This window comes from Bos indicus x Bos taurus, chromosome X (genome assembly GCF_003369695.1).
Source record: "Bos indicus x Bos taurus breed Angus x Brahman F1 hybrid chromosome X, Bos_hybrid_MaternalHap_v2.0, whole genome shotgun sequence".
Classification (NCBI taxonomy): Eukaryota; Metazoa; Chordata; class Mammalia; order Artiodactyla; family Bovidae; genus Bos; species Bos indicus x Bos taurus.
The window spans coordinates 68,282,164-68,300,370 of NC_040105.1; the positions used below are offsets into that span (position 1 = coordinate 68,282,164).

At 36.6% G+C, this 18,207-nt stretch overlaps 1 protein-coding gene across 2 annotated transcripts in view; it reads right to left on the reverse strand.

Moving 5' to 3' along the window:
• The window catches only part of ABCB7 (ATP binding cassette subfamily B member 7), a 161,533-nt gene that overhangs the window by 27,791 nt on the left and 115,535 nt on the right, over positions 1–18,207 (reverse strand). For both annotated transcript variants that reach the window (XR_003509561.1, XM_027533272.1), the window contains exons 5-12: positions 6,596–6,728; positions 4,976–5,244; positions 3,866–3,954; positions 3,686–3,773; positions 2,693–2,867; positions 1,625–1,782; positions 909–1,072; positions 621–750 (exon numbers count right to left, since the gene is read on the reverse strand). Coding sequence is in view for 1 of the 2 variants with exons in the window: in XM_027533272.1 (XP_027389073.1) it covers positions 621–750; positions 909–1,072; positions 1,625–1,782; positions 2,693–2,867; positions 3,686–3,773; positions 3,866–3,954; positions 4,976–5,244; positions 6,596–6,728 (1,206 nt within the window). In the remaining variant the exon portion in view is untranslated. The remainder of the gene's footprint in view (positions 1–620; positions 751–908; positions 1,073–1,624; positions 1,783–2,692; positions 2,868–3,685; positions 3,774–3,865; positions 3,955–4,975; positions 5,245–6,595; positions 6,729–18,207) is intronic.

Sequence of the window (18,207 nt, forward strand, 5' to 3'; positions counted from 1 at the left end):
AGGGCTATCTCCTTATCTTCTCAGAGCTTACTCTGAACTTGTTTCCCCCTACAGTCACTCAGCAAATACTTGTTAAATGCTCACTATGGGTCAGGCACTGTGCTTGGTACTTGGGGACAAGGAATACCAACTTGAAGTTGGCAGCCCAACTGTTTTATAATTTTTATAGATTTACTATGTCAAAAACTGCTCAAATAATAGTTTTCATTTACTGAACAGTTATGTGAGGGACACTGTACTTGGTGCTTTACACATATATTTCTAATCCATATTAATTCTGTCCTATAAGAAAAATGGTATCCTTATTTTACAGATGAGGAAACTGAGGCTTACAACTATACAACAAATAAGGGTTAAAGCTGGGCTTAGAATCCAGTTCTGTCTGACTCCAGTCTGAGCTCTTTCCTCTATGTTATGTTTTCTTGCTAAGGCTTAAAAAAAATCTTCCCATCATGAAGATTTTTAAATTCATGATTTTTGGTAACAGAATATGGCCTGTAGGGCCTAACGCTTCCAACTTAATTAACATATACTGACTCCTTGGATCCAAATTATTCTAGTAAAAGATTCAGCAAGCCAACAAATCTTCCCCCAAATAGGTTTTTTCCTTTTTTAAATACCTGAGGTACCACTCCCACTGCCCTCCGAAGGCTTTCCAGGCTCACATCTTGTATATTTTGACCAGCAAGGTAAATGTTACCCTTTTGAGGCTCATAGAAGCGAAACAATAGCCTCACTATTGTGCTTTTCCTGAAATAGAAAACAAGGAAAGGTTATATAGCTCCAACTGGCATTAAGGAACCCCAATTTTAAACTACAGTCATCATTTTATTATGACAAATAAAAAATATTACATTGGGAATCATCAATCAATGATGCAAAATTTTATAAACAACTAAATTACCCACCCTGACCCACTACCTCCTACAATAGCCACTTTCTTTCCTGCAGGGACTTCAAAAGATATTCCATTAAGGACTTTCTGCCCCTCAATGTATTCAAAATGCACATTATCAAAGGCCACCGTAGCTGTCTGTGGTGTGATCTGAAGGGGAGATGCCATCGCTTTGTCCTAGCAGGGAAGAAAAAAAAAAAAAGCCACTTTATACACTGCCGAGAGTATTGCTATGCAGATAATTTTCTAATTTACAGAGATAAAAAGGAAAATAAAGGGAAAGGAGAAAGTTTATAAGTGGAGTTAGGTCACTTCTATGCATGCTTTTAAAGATGTTTTTTCCCTCACTGCTAAGGGCAAAAATCTTGAATGCTCTGATTTCTGATCAATTTGTTTTGGGGAGGAAGAAAGATGGTGGGCAGGGGAGAAAGGAGGTTGAGAATATAAGGAGAGGCAATAACATTTTGTATCATTATTAGCAAAAGTAAATCAAGTGCAAGTACAAATAATTGAAGTTAATAAAATTTAGTGTCTAGGTATAATATTCTTTGCTAATGTTATAAGGTTTCTAAACATAGAAGTAAAAGCTGTAACAGCCATTTAATACACATTATAGTCCCAATTCCTGCAAAAGACAAATTAGTTTGCTAACATGGTGATATAAGACTGTTATCCCATTATGGGATGATGCTTATATGCTTTTAAAAAGGTATTAAATACATTACTTACTTTAATTCGGGTGTCTACCTTGAGTAGAGTAAACAAGGTGTTCATATCTATAAGTGCTTGTCTAGTCTCTCTGTATACAGTTCCCAGAAAGTTAAGAGGTAATGAAAGCTGAAAAAGCAGTCCATTCACCATTACTAAATCTCCAACAGTAAGGGTACCTTAATATGCAGTTGGTAGAGAAAAAAAAATACTTTAGATGTCATGAACTTTCCAGTTTAAGAGAAGTTTACAGTTTCTTACTGTGGAATACAGTTGAAAACATACATAATCAGCAACGGTAAGGCCTAATCTAATTCCAAAGCATTTTAACCCATAATTTAGAAATATAGGGAACTAGATATGTGCTAAGTGGAATGGGAAAAGCCTACCCATACACTACACATGATATATAAGAAAAAAGAATGGTTTAAAAAACAGAAAGAATGGTTTTAAAATGCAGACAGAAATGGAAGGCTGAAAATCTTTCCTTTCTTCCTAAGATACTAGCATAATATAAAGTAGAATTTTTTAAAAGTATAAATTAAAACATTGGAGCAAATGGGTATCATGATTGGGAATGATAAACCATATATTAAGTTCATAGTGAATGAAAGAATCCTAACTGAACAAGCAAGTTACAGAAAAGAGATAAGGATATTGTTTATTTTTGAAATGTTTTACAAATGAACAGCTAATAGATAAAAGGGTTACTAGTAATAAGACCGCTTGCACTTTAGTCCTTTGGACTAAACACTAAGTTAATTACACTTCTTTCCAGGTCCACAAGAGAAATTAGAAATATTAGATGCTAAAAAGTATGTTACTCCTAAAAGAATCAGATTTATCCCCACAAACAGCAATCCCAATCAATGAGAAAATTAGTGCTAAATTTGTAGCATAAAACAAAAGAAAACAACATACCATCAAGAAAACATATTGTGATACAAAAATGAAAGTACTCCAAGGATGTTATAGTACCTTATTAAAAATGCTTTATATTTAAGACTAAAATACATATTCCTTTCATTAATATTTATTTATAAAGGTTAAGTAAAACACTGACAAACGTGAAAACCACAGATCTATTACCTGCCACAATTCCCTGACTGGCGAGCACCATTATGGCTGTTAAGCCAACACTGAAAATAGCACTTTGACCAAAGTTCAGCATAGCCAGAGTAGAGGTACTTTTCAATGAAGCAGCTTCATATGTCTTCAAAAATCCATCATATCTTTGTGCTTCATAATTTTCATTATTAAAATACTACAAAATACATAAAATAGTAATTATATACAAGTATAATTGGAATCAGACTTCATCTATGGATACAATTTTGTACTGCACAGGAAATTTTAAAAACTAACTTTCAATACATCGGACTATGGTACACCTGCAGTTTTCCACTATGGACAGTATTTTAGAAGTCCATAAAATTCATCCCCAAAATATTTAAAGAATGCCTAGTTAATTTAAATCCAGATCTATAAAAAGGTGTCAAGGGACTTTCTTCACAAAGCCTTCCCTTGATCCCCTGAGACTCTCTGAATTCACAATTTCATTGCCCCCACCACATTATGCCTTCTTGTGTCATCACTTGCATACTTTAACTCTCCCAATGCTTAGCAAATTCTGGGAGGGCAAGGATTAAACAGCAATCATTGATTTTACTGCCCTCCTCATTACAGGACTTAGCATAGTGCTTTGCACACAAGAGGCATTCAGTAATATTTATTAAGTGGAAAAATAAATAAATGAAAGAATTAGTGAAAAGCACTATGCTAGGCACTATGAAAGATACAGAGTCAAAACTCAGTGTGCATTCTGAATCAAATGCTAACTAAACTGTCACCACCACTTATAAATTAATTTAGAAGATAAAGTTCTGATGGTGCCACACAAAAAATGAGGCGGAAAGAAAGGGAAACTCCTAAATAAAAGAAAAAACAATAAAGTACTATTATTTCATCATATTAAGAGATCCTATCCTAATCTGCAGCTCTAACGTACAGCACCTGTATTAAATGCCAGAACAAATCTTAGTACAGTGTGAAAGGAAGAAAAAGTCAAATTAAATGTATTACCTTCACAGTTTCATAATTCAGCAGCGAGTCTATGGCAGCATTGCCTGCATCATTATCTGCTTTGTTCATTTCTATTCTAAATTTAGTTCTGTAAGACAAAGATGTGCATAGGTATGGAATGTCTGTTATAGAAGCATAACTAATTTCTTCACCTTGACTGACCTCTGGAGAACACCTTACCTCCACTGTGTGATGGCAACTGTGAATGCTGTGTATGCACCAAGCGTCCCAAGGGTCACCAATGCAAACTGGGCACCACATCTATAATACTGGAAAAGACAAAAAAAGAAATGAGCTTAGTCATTATTTCTATCAAATAGTTTATAATATATAATAGCAAACCTCAAAGATTCTAATTAAAAATATGTTGGATGAAACTGGAGCCTATTATACAGAGCGAACTAAGCCAGAAGGAAAAACATCAATACAGTATACTAATGCATATATATGGAATTTAAAAAGATGGTAACAATAACCCGGTGTATGAGACAGCAAAAGAGACACTGATGTATAGAACAGTCTTATGGACTCTGTGGGAGAGGGAGAGGGTAGGAAGATTTGGGAGAATGACACTGAAATATGTAAAATATCATGTAAGAAACGAGTTGCCAGTCCAGGTTCGATGTACGATACTGGATGCTTGGGGCTAGTGCACTGGGACGACCCAGAGGGATGGTATGGGGAGGGAGGAGGGAGGAGGGTTCAGGATGGGGAACACATGTATACCTGTGGCGGATTCATTTTGATATTTGGCAAAACTAATACAATTATGTAAAGTTTAAAAATAAATAAAATTTAAAAAAAATAATAAAAACTAAAAAAAAAAATGTTGGTATAAAGTTGTATATATGAAAAACTAAGTAAGAAAACAAATACCTTAGAAAACCAACTTTAAGTTATACACATACTTTTAATTATAAAATATGAAACGGTGAATAATTATGCCTAAAATGTTATGAATGGTGAATAGCAAGAAACGTAGATAATCTGAGCATACCAGTCCAAAGTCATACACCATAATGTCTGCTAACAACAAAAAAACTGCAAGCATTAGCTAAATGACTGATCTACGTGTAGAACTGAACAACTCTTTACAACAACAACATGATAAAAGACTTTAGCTACAGTCCTTTGAAGCTTGTGGCAAAATAATTAAACTGCATAATCCTTCTGGCATCATGGAATTTTGCTTTAAAATCATCAGCATGCAACAGTACAAAAGCTTCAAGTACTAAGCATCTACTAACAAGAATGTATGATAAAAGTTGTCATGAAAAATGTTTTACTTACCAAAACACCACTGACAAGAGTCACCTCAAACATGATGGGAAGAAGATTAAATACTAAAGCACTTAGGACAAAACTGATACCCCTTGTCCCTCTGTCAATAGCCTTTGATAAAGCTCCTGTCTGTCTGCTCAGGTGGAAAGCCAGATCCAGGTTGTGAAGATGGAGAAAGACATTTTTGGCGATTCTTCGGATTGAATTTTGGGCTACCTTGCCAAATACTGCATTTCGAACTTCATTAAAAAAGGCAGCTCCCGCTCTTGATACACCATCTAACAATACATTCAAGAAAAAATGGGGTGCAAAAACATTAGAATTGTTGCAGTGCAAAAAACTTGAGCAAGGGCTCAGAAAATGTTCGTACAATGAATGAGCATATCACAGAATACTTACACTAAAAGAAACCTAGAAAACATCTAGCCTAGTGAGTATTAATTTTCCCACCACTATGAAAATCCTTCATTGTTATTTACCCCCATAAGGTCCCAGATGTTGAAAGACTTTTTTTCCAAGTAAATACTTTTACTAAATAGCAACCCAAAAGACCCTGATGCTGGGAAAGATTGAAGGAAGGAGGAGAAGGGGACGACAGAGGATGAGATGGCTGGATGGCATCACCAACTCAATGGACATGAGTTTGAGTAGGCTCTGGGAGTTGGTGATGGACAGGGAGGCCTAGTGTGCTGCAGTCCATGGGGTTGCAAAGAGTCGGACATGACTGAGCGACTGAACTGAACTGAGCCCATAAGGTCTTATTATAGATAAATGCACAGTATCTGTTCAGGTTTTATGATCTAATTCAATTCTTCCAAGAAACAAATGATAAAATTGATATCCTGAAAAATCCAAGTGCTTTGACTAAGCATGCCGCAACTCAGGTCTGAATCTCACAGAGTATCCTTTCTATGGCATGGGGACACAAAGCATTATATTCTTTATAAATTGCAGATCTGTGTCATGGCTACTGAATATAATTTAAAAACATATTAATATACTGCTACTGCTAAGTCATGTAAGTCGTGTCCGACTCTGTGCGACCCCATAGACGGCAGCCCACCAGGCTCCTCCGTCCCTGGGATTCTCCAGGCAAGAACACTGGAGTGGGTTGCCATTTCCTTCTCCAATGCATGAAAGTGGAAAGTGAAAGCGAAGTCGCTCAGTCGTGTCCGACTCCTAGCAACCCCATAGACTGCAGCCCACCAGGCTCCTCCGTCCATGGGATTTTCCAGGCAAGAGTACTGGAGTGGGGTGCCATTGCCTTCTCCGAATACATATATCATTATTTAGCCATTTCCTGTTTAACAGCTAACAACAACAGCAAGAATATAACTATAGTCTTACTAAAAAGATATCTTATAAGGAGTCTATTAGAAGTGGCTGTTATGAATTTAATATCTTATTTCAGGTTATTGCTTTCTAGAACTTAGAAACTTTTATTATATAATTTTTGGAAAGTATATAGTACAAAGAACATTTAAAAATCACATATCAAAAAAAATTGCACATAACACAAATATCCAAAATGCTAAATTATGTTTGTGGTTAAAGGTCATATGCTCAAGTATGATAAAACCCTCTTGAAGAAAGTCAACACCTGTAGACAGATTAAAGAACCACACATACAGCCAATCAGAACTGCTGTTGCCATGGTTGCAACTGTATTTGGTGCATCACTCAGGTTCAGCATGTTTCCCGACATCTGGTTGAGGCTGTCTACAGCATATTTAAACATGAAGGGAACCACAATATTCATGGCCTAAAAACATAAAAGTAGCAATTATCCATCATATACAAATTATTTTTTTACAAAAGTATAAATATTTACCTTAAACTAGCATTTATGGGAATGTTTAGATAGTAACCATTTACCATGGAATCATTTTTCCTAGTTTATAAAGACAAAATCTTTGGCAGTAGGAGAGCTGTCATTTCAGGATTCCTACCTCACACTGACTGCCATGTTAATATTCATTTACAAGCTATGTGCATTAGTCAAATGCTCCTGCCTCCATGAAATCACCCCATCATCCACTCAAAAATTCTTTCTTTGTTATCTAAAATCCTACAGAGCTCATGACAGCAAATTGCCTTATGTTATAGTTACTTGTGTATATATTTTTCTTTTCTACCAGATTCTTGACATTCTGTATCATATTCCTCTTTCTGTCCCATAAGAGTACAATGCTTTGTAGGTAGAAGGTGTTCAATAAATATGTGTAAAATTATTTATTCACCAAAATAATGGTAAAACCAAAATTACACAGCAAAAAGGATCTCAAAAGCAGATAAATTATAAGTATCTGTGGTTGATTCATTCACCACTGGCAGGGGAAAAAGAAACAACACTGATAGATATATTTGCCCCAGAAAAAATCCCTTTGCTCCAATACCATATAAAACAAAACCCAATGAATACCAAGTTAAGCTTTCAAACACCAACCTATTTCTCCATGAGAATACACCAGAAAAAAAAAATAGGGGTACAATGCTTTCATATATTCAAGATAAGTTAGTCAATCACTTACTCACATTTCACATTTTCTATAAAGTTATACTGTTAAAAACACTAACCATCATTTAGAAAAAGGAAGTTGGTAAAGCTGGCCGTTTTCTTTGCAGAAATTAAATTCATATACATTAATAATGTGAAAACAATTTTATAAGACTTAACAAAAACAATGAAATCCCAGTTCTCGTTAGTTCCATTATTATATCATTCATCTTTGATAAACAGAAAGAATATGGTCAATAAATCTAAGATTAGCTACAACTGACAGGAACTATGTAAACCTTACCAATCAAGATTTCAAATGTATAAAAATGTCTTAGCAACCAAGTAGGTACTGTAACATTTAATATCATTAAAATAGACAGCAGATGTTGGAATATTTGTAAAACTCAATGCTATGGAAAAAATTGCTTAAAACTTTAAGATTTACAACTTCCCAAATATAATTTAATAAATAGTTGGTTTCAAGTAACATAAAAATTTCTAAATTCTGATTCCCATATAATCATATATTCTTAGGCATTTTGCTTCTACTTGAAATGGTCTCCTTGCTCAATTTACCTCTCCACTTTGTTCTTCAAAACCCACTTTTAATCTCATTCCTATCGTGACGCCTTCTCTAAAATCTGCAGCCCTTTTGGCACTTTCTATTTTCTAACCTTTCTTTTTTTTATAGTTTAAAGCACAGCATTTATAATTTTTATCATATATTTATCACTCACTTTATCTCCAGGTGCATGTGTATGGATAAGTCAGTGGAAACCTTCTGCAACAAACATTTTGTAAAAATAGCTCTAGGAGTAGCAATGGTGCCTAGGTACCTATCACAAAGGTGAGAGCTGAATGAAATGGGTATTACCTCCAAAACTGAGAAAACTCAGGTTCTATGATTTTTAATGACTTGTTTAGTAAGCAGCGAGGCTGGAATTAAAATCCAGGTCTACTTTGAAATTCAGAATTTTTTCCAGTATACCATAACCATATCAGCAGCTTATAAGGCAGGGCCAATAGTATTTAATTATTTTTGTACCTTAAAATGGCTGGAGAAGGAAATGGCAACCTACTCCAGTATTCTTGCCTGAAGAATCCCATGGACAGAGGAGCCTGGCAGGCTACAGTCCATGGGGTCACAAGAGTTGGACATGACTTAGTGACAAAACCACCACCACCACCCTAAATGGATACTCTTAAGTGTAATACTTAAACCAGTTACAGCAGGTAACAGCTGAAAAGTATTTAAATAAATTTGCACAAGTAATTTAAATAAATTTGAACAGATTCCAGGTTTTCTGTATAATAAGGCTAAATCCCCTCACTTGCATTCCAGTATACCAGGGACTCTTTGGTGGCTCAATGATAAAGAATCTGCTTGCAATGCAAGAGACACAGCTTCAATCCCTGGGTCAGGAACTTCCCCTGGAGAAGAAAATGGCAACCTACTCCAGCATTCTTGCCTGAGAAATCAAATGGACAGAGGAGCCTGGCAGGCTACAGTTCATGGGGTTGTAAGAATCAGTCACGACATAGCAACTAAAACACCACCACACTTTTGAGTGCAAGAAAAAGTAATAGTTACAGCTAGCCTGCAATTCTCACAATGCATAGCCCATTATATCTTTGCCATACTTAGAGTAAATTGTCATTGAAACTAATGTATCACCAAGAAAATTGTGCAATTTTATTTTTTTTGAAAATGTATTTACATTTGGTCAAATTGAGAGCATCCTTATAAGCATATAAAGAATTTGAATGTCATCTGTCTGTAGTTAGCATGGTGCTAAGAACATACACTACCTGTAATGATAATTGTTGATTACTGTCAGTTTCCCTATAAAAGTAATTTTTAAAAGAAAAGGAAAACCACCAAAGAAATGGAAAAGATTACATGTAGATGTTATCTACATGTAGACCATTAGTATACCATTACATGTGGTTTCCACTGATCTTGTGATATTTTGAGGATGTGTTTAGTTGCTCAGTCATGTCTGACTCTGTGGCCCCATGGACTGTGCCAGGCTCCTCAGTCCATGGAATTTTCCAGGCAGGAATACTGGAGTGGATTGCCATTCCCTACTCTGGGGGTTTTCCTGACCCAGGGATCAAACCCACATCTCAGATCTCCTTCTTTGGTGGGTGGATTCTGGGACTGGGGGTGGTGGTGGTGGCAAATACTGATTTCCCCCTAATATTCTGCCTTCAGCAGAACTAGGCTTAAATCATCTCAGACAACTGTGATTTTCTAACTGTTCATTTTGAAATAATTATAGGCTGACAGAAAGTTGCTGAAGTAGTACAGAGACTCATAACCCTTCACCCAGCATCTCCTAATGATGGCATCTATTATATAGCTGTAGTTCAATATCAAAATCAAAAATGTACATTGGCACATTGCTGTTAACCAGGCTATAGAACTCATTCAGTTTTCATCATTTTTAAATGTGTATTAGTGTGTGTGTGGTTTGTATGTGTTATCTATATGGTTCTATGCAATTTTATCCCATGTTCAGATCCATGTAATCATCACAACAATCAAGACACAGAACTGTACCATCACCACAAAAGAACTTCCTTATGCTACTTATTTATATTCTTTCATCAAAGATGATACATCTATCAACAGCTCATCTCTTTTTACTGCTGAGTACTAGTCCATGGATGGAGCAGAATTTATTCAACCACTCACTCATATCTGAAGGATATTATGGTTGTTTCTAGTTTGGGGCTATTATTAATAATGATGTAATGAACATTTTCATACAGGTGGTCATATGTTTTCATTTCTCTATGATAAATGCCCACCTGGGTAATTGGTAAGTCATACAGTTAACAATACTCTTTCATAGTGGCTGGTACCACTTTATATTACTATAAGTAAAGTATGAATGATCCAATTCCTGTGCATCCTCACCAACATTTGGTATCATCACAGTTTTTAAAAATTTTGAAACTATTTTAATAGGTGTATAGTGATATTTCATTGTGGTTTAAATTTGCATTTCCATAACAGCAAAGATGTTGAACATCTTTGCATGTACTCTGTGATTCATATATCCTCTCTGATAAAATATGTTGGTGTCTTTTGTGCATTCTATATTCGGATTGTTTTTTGCTACTGAAATTTTAGGAATTCTTTATATTCTAGATATAGCCCTCTGTTGGTTATGTGATTTGTAAATATTTCCTTCCAGTACATAGCTTGTCTTTCATCTTACTGAGGCACCTGAATTCCTATCCACCTAGAGTCATGAGTCCCTTTCCCTAGGAAACACTGGAGGCCAAGGTAAGACTTTCCTTGGACTTTCAAACCCATTTGCAGAGCAGTGCCACGAGAGGCCTGCTAAATAGAAAGATTTAAATGAGATTCAGTCTAATAGTACCCCAAATGCCCAGGTTTCCATTAAAAAATCACTCATCATCCCAAGAATGCCTAAGATAGCAACTTGAATAAGAAAATACAATGGACAGAAATATTAGAACTACCTGACTAGAATTTCAGAGTAGCTATCATAAAAGTACTTCAAAGAACATTTATAAACATGCTTAAATCAACAAAAATAGAATGCCTCAGCAAATAGAGATAAAAGAAGCAAATGAAAAAATCTGAAACTGAAAAATATAACAAGTAAAAAAGCCTGAATGGATGGGATCCATGGCAGAATGAAGAGGACAAAGGAAAGAAAATGTAAACTTAAAGATAGAACAATAGAAATTACTGAATATGAACAACAGAGAGAAAATAGACTTAAAAAAAAAAACAAAAACAGTAAACAAGACACAGAAGCCTAAGGGACCATAAGAAAAGATCTAGCATTCCTTTTCAGAGTGCCAGAAGAATAAGAGAAAAAGTGTGAAACTAGAAAATGTATTCAAATAAACAAAAACTCCTCTAATTTGGCAAAGACAAACCTAAGAATTCAAGAAGCTGAGCGACCATAAATAGGGATATATCCAAAGAAATCCACACTTAGACATATCAAAATTAAACTTCTGAAAGTTAAAGACAAAAAAACTACTAAAAGAGCTAGACACAAATAATACATTAAGTACAAGAGAAAAACAATTTGAAGACAGAAGATTTCCAGGGAGGCTAGCAGGAAGTAGCATTTTTCAAGTGGTAAAAGAACTGTCAACCAAAATCCTATCACCACAAATTAGCCTTCAGAAATGAAGGGAACAGCAACACCTTCTCAGAGTAAAGAAAACTAATAAGAATTAATTAACAGCAGACCTGTTCTAAAAGAAAAGCTAAAGGAAATTCTTCATATTCAGGGTAATGCTAATTGAAGCAGTATGAATCCCAGAACATTAGGACTGAAGGAAAAGTAACAGAAATGGTAAATATCTAAGCAAATATAGTAGCATATTCTTAAGTTCTATAAAATACATTTGATGGTTTAGAGCAAAAATTAAAACACTGACTAATGGGGTTTTCAATGTATGCAGATGTAACACATAAAATGATTTGTAAACATAAAGGGGGTCTTAGAGGGTGGTAAGGGTTTTACATTTCACTTGAAGTGATAATGTACTGATTCTGAGTAGACCGTGAAAAGTATATTATAATTCCTAAAGCAACTACTAAAAACTTATACAAAGAGATAGAGCAAAAGGCACAAGAGATAAAATGGGATAGTAAAACCTGTTCAAATAATGCAAAATATGGTAGGAAAGGTGAAACAAAGCAACAAAATAAAAAGACAACTAGCAGGAAACAAATAATAAAATAGAAGACCACTATTTTCAATAGCTAGGACATGGAAGGAACCTAGTTGTTCATCAACAGATGAATGGATAAAGAAGTCATTGAACATATGTGCAATGGAATATTACTCAGCCATAAAAAGGAACACATTTGAGTCAGTCCTAATGAGGTGGATGAACCTAGAGCCTATTTTACAGAGTGAAGTAATTCAGTAAGAGAAAAACAAATATCGTGTATTAATGCATATATATGGAATCTAGAAAAATGGTACTGATGAACCTATTTGCAGGGGAGTAACAGACATGCAGACATAAGAGAACAGATTTGTGGACACTGGGGGAAGGAGAGGGTGAGACAAATAGAGAGAGCAACATTGAAACATATGCATTACCACATGAAAAACAGATAGCTGGAGGGAATTCCCTGTTCCCAAGGAAGCAGTTCAAATCTGGTGCTCTGACTACTTGTGGGGCGGGGCAGGGGGGGTGGTGGCAGGTGGAGGGAGAATGGAGTGGGATGTGGGAGGGAGGGTTAAGAGGAAGGGGAAATATGTACACCTATGGTTCATTCATGTTGATATATGGCAGTAACCAACATAATATTATAAAGCAATTATTCTCCAATTAAAAATAAATAAATTAAGATATACAAACTCAACTCAGGTCAGCTCTCAAAAATAAAATGGTAGCCTGAACTCCAAATACATCAGTAATTACCAAGACAATTATCATTATAATGAGCAATATAAATAAACAATTATTAATGTATCAATAAACAAGCAATGAACAACTGGAAACCAACATTTTTAAAAATTTACAACACCCCTTCCCACAAAAACAAATCCTTAAGTATAAACCCAGGGTTTCTCATCCTTCACTACTAACATTTAGATAATTTTTCTTATAGGAGGGGTTGTTCTGTGTACTTCAGGATGTTTAGTGTCTAACCTCTACTGATCACAAGCTAGTAGCACTCCCCAGCACTGTGCAAATGTGACCAATAAAAGAGGCGGGAATACCAGACCACCTGACCTGCTTCTTGAGAAATCTGTATGCAGGTCAGGAAGCAACAGTTAGAACTAGACATGGAACAACAGACTGGTTCCAAATAGGAAAAGGAGTACGTCAAGACTGTATATTGTCACCCTGCTTATTTAACTTCTATGCAGAGTACAACATGAGAAATGCTGGACTGGAGGAAACACAAGCTGGAATCAAGATTGCCGGGAGAAATATCAATAACCTCAGATATGCAGGTGACACCACCCTTATGGTAGAAAGTGAAGAGGAACTAAAAAGCCTCTTGATGACAGTGAAAGTGGAGAGTGAAGAAGTTGGCTTAAAGCTCAACATTCAGAAAACGAAGATCATGGCATCCAGTCCCATCACTTCATGGGAAATAGATGGGGAAACAGTGGAAACAGTGTCAGACTTTATTTTGGGGGGGCTCCAAAATCACTGCAGATGGTGACTGCAGCCATGAAATTAAAAGGCACTTACTCCTTGGAAGGAAAGTTATGACCAACCTAGACAGCATATTGAAAAGCAGAGACATTACTTTGCCAACAAAGGTCCATCTAGTCAAGGCTATGGTTTTTCCTGTGGTCATGTATGGATGTGAGAGTTGGACTGTGAAGAAGGCTGAGCACCGAAGAATTGATGCTTTTGAACTGTGGTGTTGGAGAAGACTGTTGAGAGTCCCTTGGACTGCAAGGAGATCCAACCTGTCCATTCTGAAGGAGATCAGCCCTGGGATTTCTTTGGAAGGGATGATGCTAAAGCTCAAACTCCAGTACTCTGGCCACCTCATCCGAAGAGTTGACTCATTGGAAAAGACTCTGATGCTGGGAGGGATTGGGGGCAGGAGGAGAAGGGGACGACAGAGGATGAGATGGCTAGATGGCATCACTGACTCGATGGACGTGAGTCTGGGTGAATTCCGGGAGTTGGTGATGCACAGGGAGGCCTGGCGTGCTGCGATTCATGGGGTCGCAATGAGTCAGACACGACTGAGCGACTGAACTGAACTGAACTGAACTGAAAGTGTTAAAGTGTCAGTTGCTTAGTTGTGTCCAACTCTTTGTGACCCATGGACTGTAGCCTGCCAGGCTCCTCTGTTCATGGAATTCTCTAGGCAAAAACACTGTTGTGGGTTGCCATTCCCTTCTCCAGGGATCTTCCAGACCCAGGGATTGAACCTGGGTCTCCTGCACTGCAGGCAGATTCTTTATTGTCTGAGCTACCAGGGAAGCCCTAGATACTGCCAAATGTCCCCTGAAGGGCAAAATCACCCCTAATTGGGAACCACTGATCTAATCAAATATGTACAGTATCTATATGCTGAAAGCTATAAATACATATGAAATAAATTACAGACGATCTAAATAAATGGGGAGACATACTGTGTTCATCAACTGTAAGAATCAACATAGTAAGGGGCATCAATTTTCCCTAAATTGGTCTAGAGATTTATTAAAAATCCATTTAAGAGTCCCATCCAGCTTGTTTGTAGCAATGATTGAAGAAAAGAAACTAGAAAAGCCAAAATAATTTTGGAAAAAAAATCAGAAGAACCATACTATCTCTCTTTAAGACGTACTATAAAACTACAATATGGAAGGCATTGTGATGTTGATGAATGGAGAGACACATAGATCAAAGAAACAATTCAGAAAATGATGACATCCAACTATCTATCTGAGAAAGAATAGTGGCTCCCTAAATATTTCCATGTACTAATATCCAGAACCTAGAAGATGATACCTTACATGGTAAAATGGACTTTGCAGATGTGATTAAAGAATATGAGCTGGGGAGAGTATTCTGGATTATCTAGGTGGGCCACATATAATCAAAAAGGTCCTTATAAGTGGGAAGTAGGAGGGCCAAAATGAAGAAAAAAATGATATGACTATAGAATCCAACAGTTAAGAGTCAAGAAGACTGAAGTTGCTGTTAGCTTTAAGATGGAGGAAGGGGCCTCAAGCCAAACGATCAGGTGACTTCTAGAAGCTGGAAGTGAAAGTGAACGTTGTTCAGTTGTGTCCGACTCTGGGACCCAATGGACTATACAGTTCATGGAATTCTCCAGGCCAGAATACTGGAGCGGGTAGCCTTTCCCTTCTCCAGGGGATCTTCCCAACTCAAGGATCAAAACTGGGTCTCCCACACTGCAGTGGATTCTTTACCAGCTGAGCCCTAAGGGAAGCCCCAAGAATACTCGAGTGGGTAGCCTATTCCTTCTCCAGCAGATCTTCCCAACCCAGGAATTGAATGGGGGTCTTTTGCATTGCAGGCGGATTCTTTACCAATTGAGCTATCAGAGAAGCCCAGAAGCTGTAAAAGGCAAGGAAACTGATCCTCTCTCAAGAGACTCTAGAGGGAGCACAATCCCGCTAAATGCCTTTATTTTGATCCAGTGAAATCTAATTTTGGACTCCTGACCTTTAGAAACATAAGACAATAAATTCGTGTTGTCTAAGTACTAAATTTTTGAAAAGTTGTTATAGCAGCAATAGGAAACAAAGAAAATTCAATGGGGAGAAGAGAGCCTTCATGTAGGAACAACCAGACAAAACCATGAAACTTCACTTAAATGCAAAACAATAATTGATGCAAAATGGAGCACAGATCTAAATGTAAATATAACTTTTAGATGAAAACACAGGGGAAAATCTTAATGACCTTAAGTTAGGCAAATAGTTCTTCCCTAGACATGACAACCAAAACATAATCCATAAAGAAAAAAATGATGAACTGAAATCTATTAAAATTTAAAACATTTATTCTATAGAAGATACTATTAAGGGAACTGAAAAACAAGCTATACACTGGGAGAAAATATTTGCAAATTATATATCTGAGAAAGGTCTCATACAGAATATATAAATAACTCACTAAACTCAACAGTAGAAACAACAGTCCAAATAAAAAATGGACAAAACATTTGTACAGACACTTCATCAAAGTGGACATGGATGGCAACAAAGCACAAGCAAAGATATTCAACATCATTAGCCATTAGAGAAATGTATATTAAAGCCACAAGAAAGCACTATGCCTGATGATACCAAGGGTAGTACTAGGTTTGTGCAAACGTAATCACAGTTTTAGACCATGAACTTTATAAATCATTATAACTAGGCTCAAATACATCTTTATTAATCAAAATAAGAACCATTACAATCAATACATTTTTGCCAATGAGAAATTAGTTTCTTCATTCTTATATCATAAAAATCTGTGCTTCAGGATTCAACAAACTTTTTGGAAAGTATTTTCTGTGCCTGCTGGTTGTGGAATCATTTTCCCTGCAAAAATGGTGTCAAAATACTTGAAGAAGTAGTAATCAGTTGATGAGAGGTCAGGTGAATATGATGGACAAGGCATAACTTTGTAACCAAATTCATTCAACCTTTGAGGCACTGGTTGTGCAACGTACAGTCAGTCTTCTCCTTTGTCATGGAGAAGACTTGGGCTCTTTCTGTTGACCAATGCTGGCTGCAGGCATTGCAGTTTTTGGTGCATCTCACTGATTTTGCTGAGCATATTTCTCAGATGTAATAGTTTTGTCAGGATTCAGAAAGCCGTAGTGGATCAGACTAGCAGAAGAACACCAAACAGTGATCATGACCTCATTTTGGTGCAAGTTTGGCATTGGGAAATGCTTTGGAGCTGCTTCTTGGTTCAACCGCTGAGCTGGTTATCATCAGTTGTCATATAAAATCCACTTTTCATCACGTGTCATAGTCTGATCAAGATATGGTTCATTGTTGTTACACAGAATAACAGAAGACGACACTGCAAAATGACAACTTTTTTTTGATTTTCTGGTTACCTCATGAGGCATCCACTTATTGAGCTTTCTCACCTCTCTAATTTGCTTCAAATGCCAAACGACTGCAGAATGGTCGACACTGAGTTCTTCAGCAACTTTTCATGTAGTTGTAAGAAGATCAGCTTTAATGACTGCTCTCAACTGGCCATTGTTAATTTTCAATGGCCGGCCACTATGCTCCTCATCTTCAAGGCTCTTGTTTCCTTTGCAAAAACTTTTTGAACCACCACTGCACTGTACCTTCATTTGGTGCTCGTGGGCCAAAACCAGTGTTGATGTTTTGAGCTCTCTGCTGCTTTACAACTCATTTTGAACTTGAATAAGAAAATCACTTGAATTTGACTTTTGTCTAACATCATTTCCAGAGTTAAAAGTAAATATAAAATAAACAGGAAGTGATATGTTATCGGAAGAGAAGACTCTACACATGGACATCACCAGATGGTCAACACCGAAATCAGATTGATTATGTTCTTTGCAGCCAAAGATGAAGAAGCTCTATACAGTCAGCAAAAACAAGACCAGGAGCTGACTGTGGCTCAGATCATGAACTCGTTATTGCCAAATTCAGACTTAAACTGAAAAAAGTGGGGAAAACCACAAGACCATTCAGGAATGACCTAACTCAAATCCCTTATGAGTATACAGTGGAAGTGCGAAATAGATTTAAGGGACTAGATCTGACAGACAGAGTGCCTGATGAACTATGGACGGAGGTTCCTGACATTGTACAGGAGACAGGGATCAGGATCATCCCCAAGAAAAAGAAATGCAAAAAAGCAAGATGGCTGTCTGGGAAGGCCTTACAAATAACTGTGAAAAGAAGAGAAGTGAAAAGCAAAGGAGAAAGGAAAGATACAACCATCTGAATGCAGAGTTCCAAAGAATAACAAGAAGAGATAAGAAAGTCTTCCTCAGCAATCGATGCAAAGAAATAGAGGAAAACAACAGAATGGGAAAGACTAGAGATCTCTTCAAGAAAATTAGAGATACCAAGGGAACATTTCATGCAAAGATGAGCTCGATAAAGGACAGAAATGGTATGAACCTAATGGAAGCAGAAGATATTAAGAAGATGTGGCAAGAATACACAGAAGGACTGTACAAAAAAGATCTTCATGACCCAGATAATCACGATGGTGTGATCACCCACCTAGAGCCAGACATCCTGGAACGTGAAGTCAAATG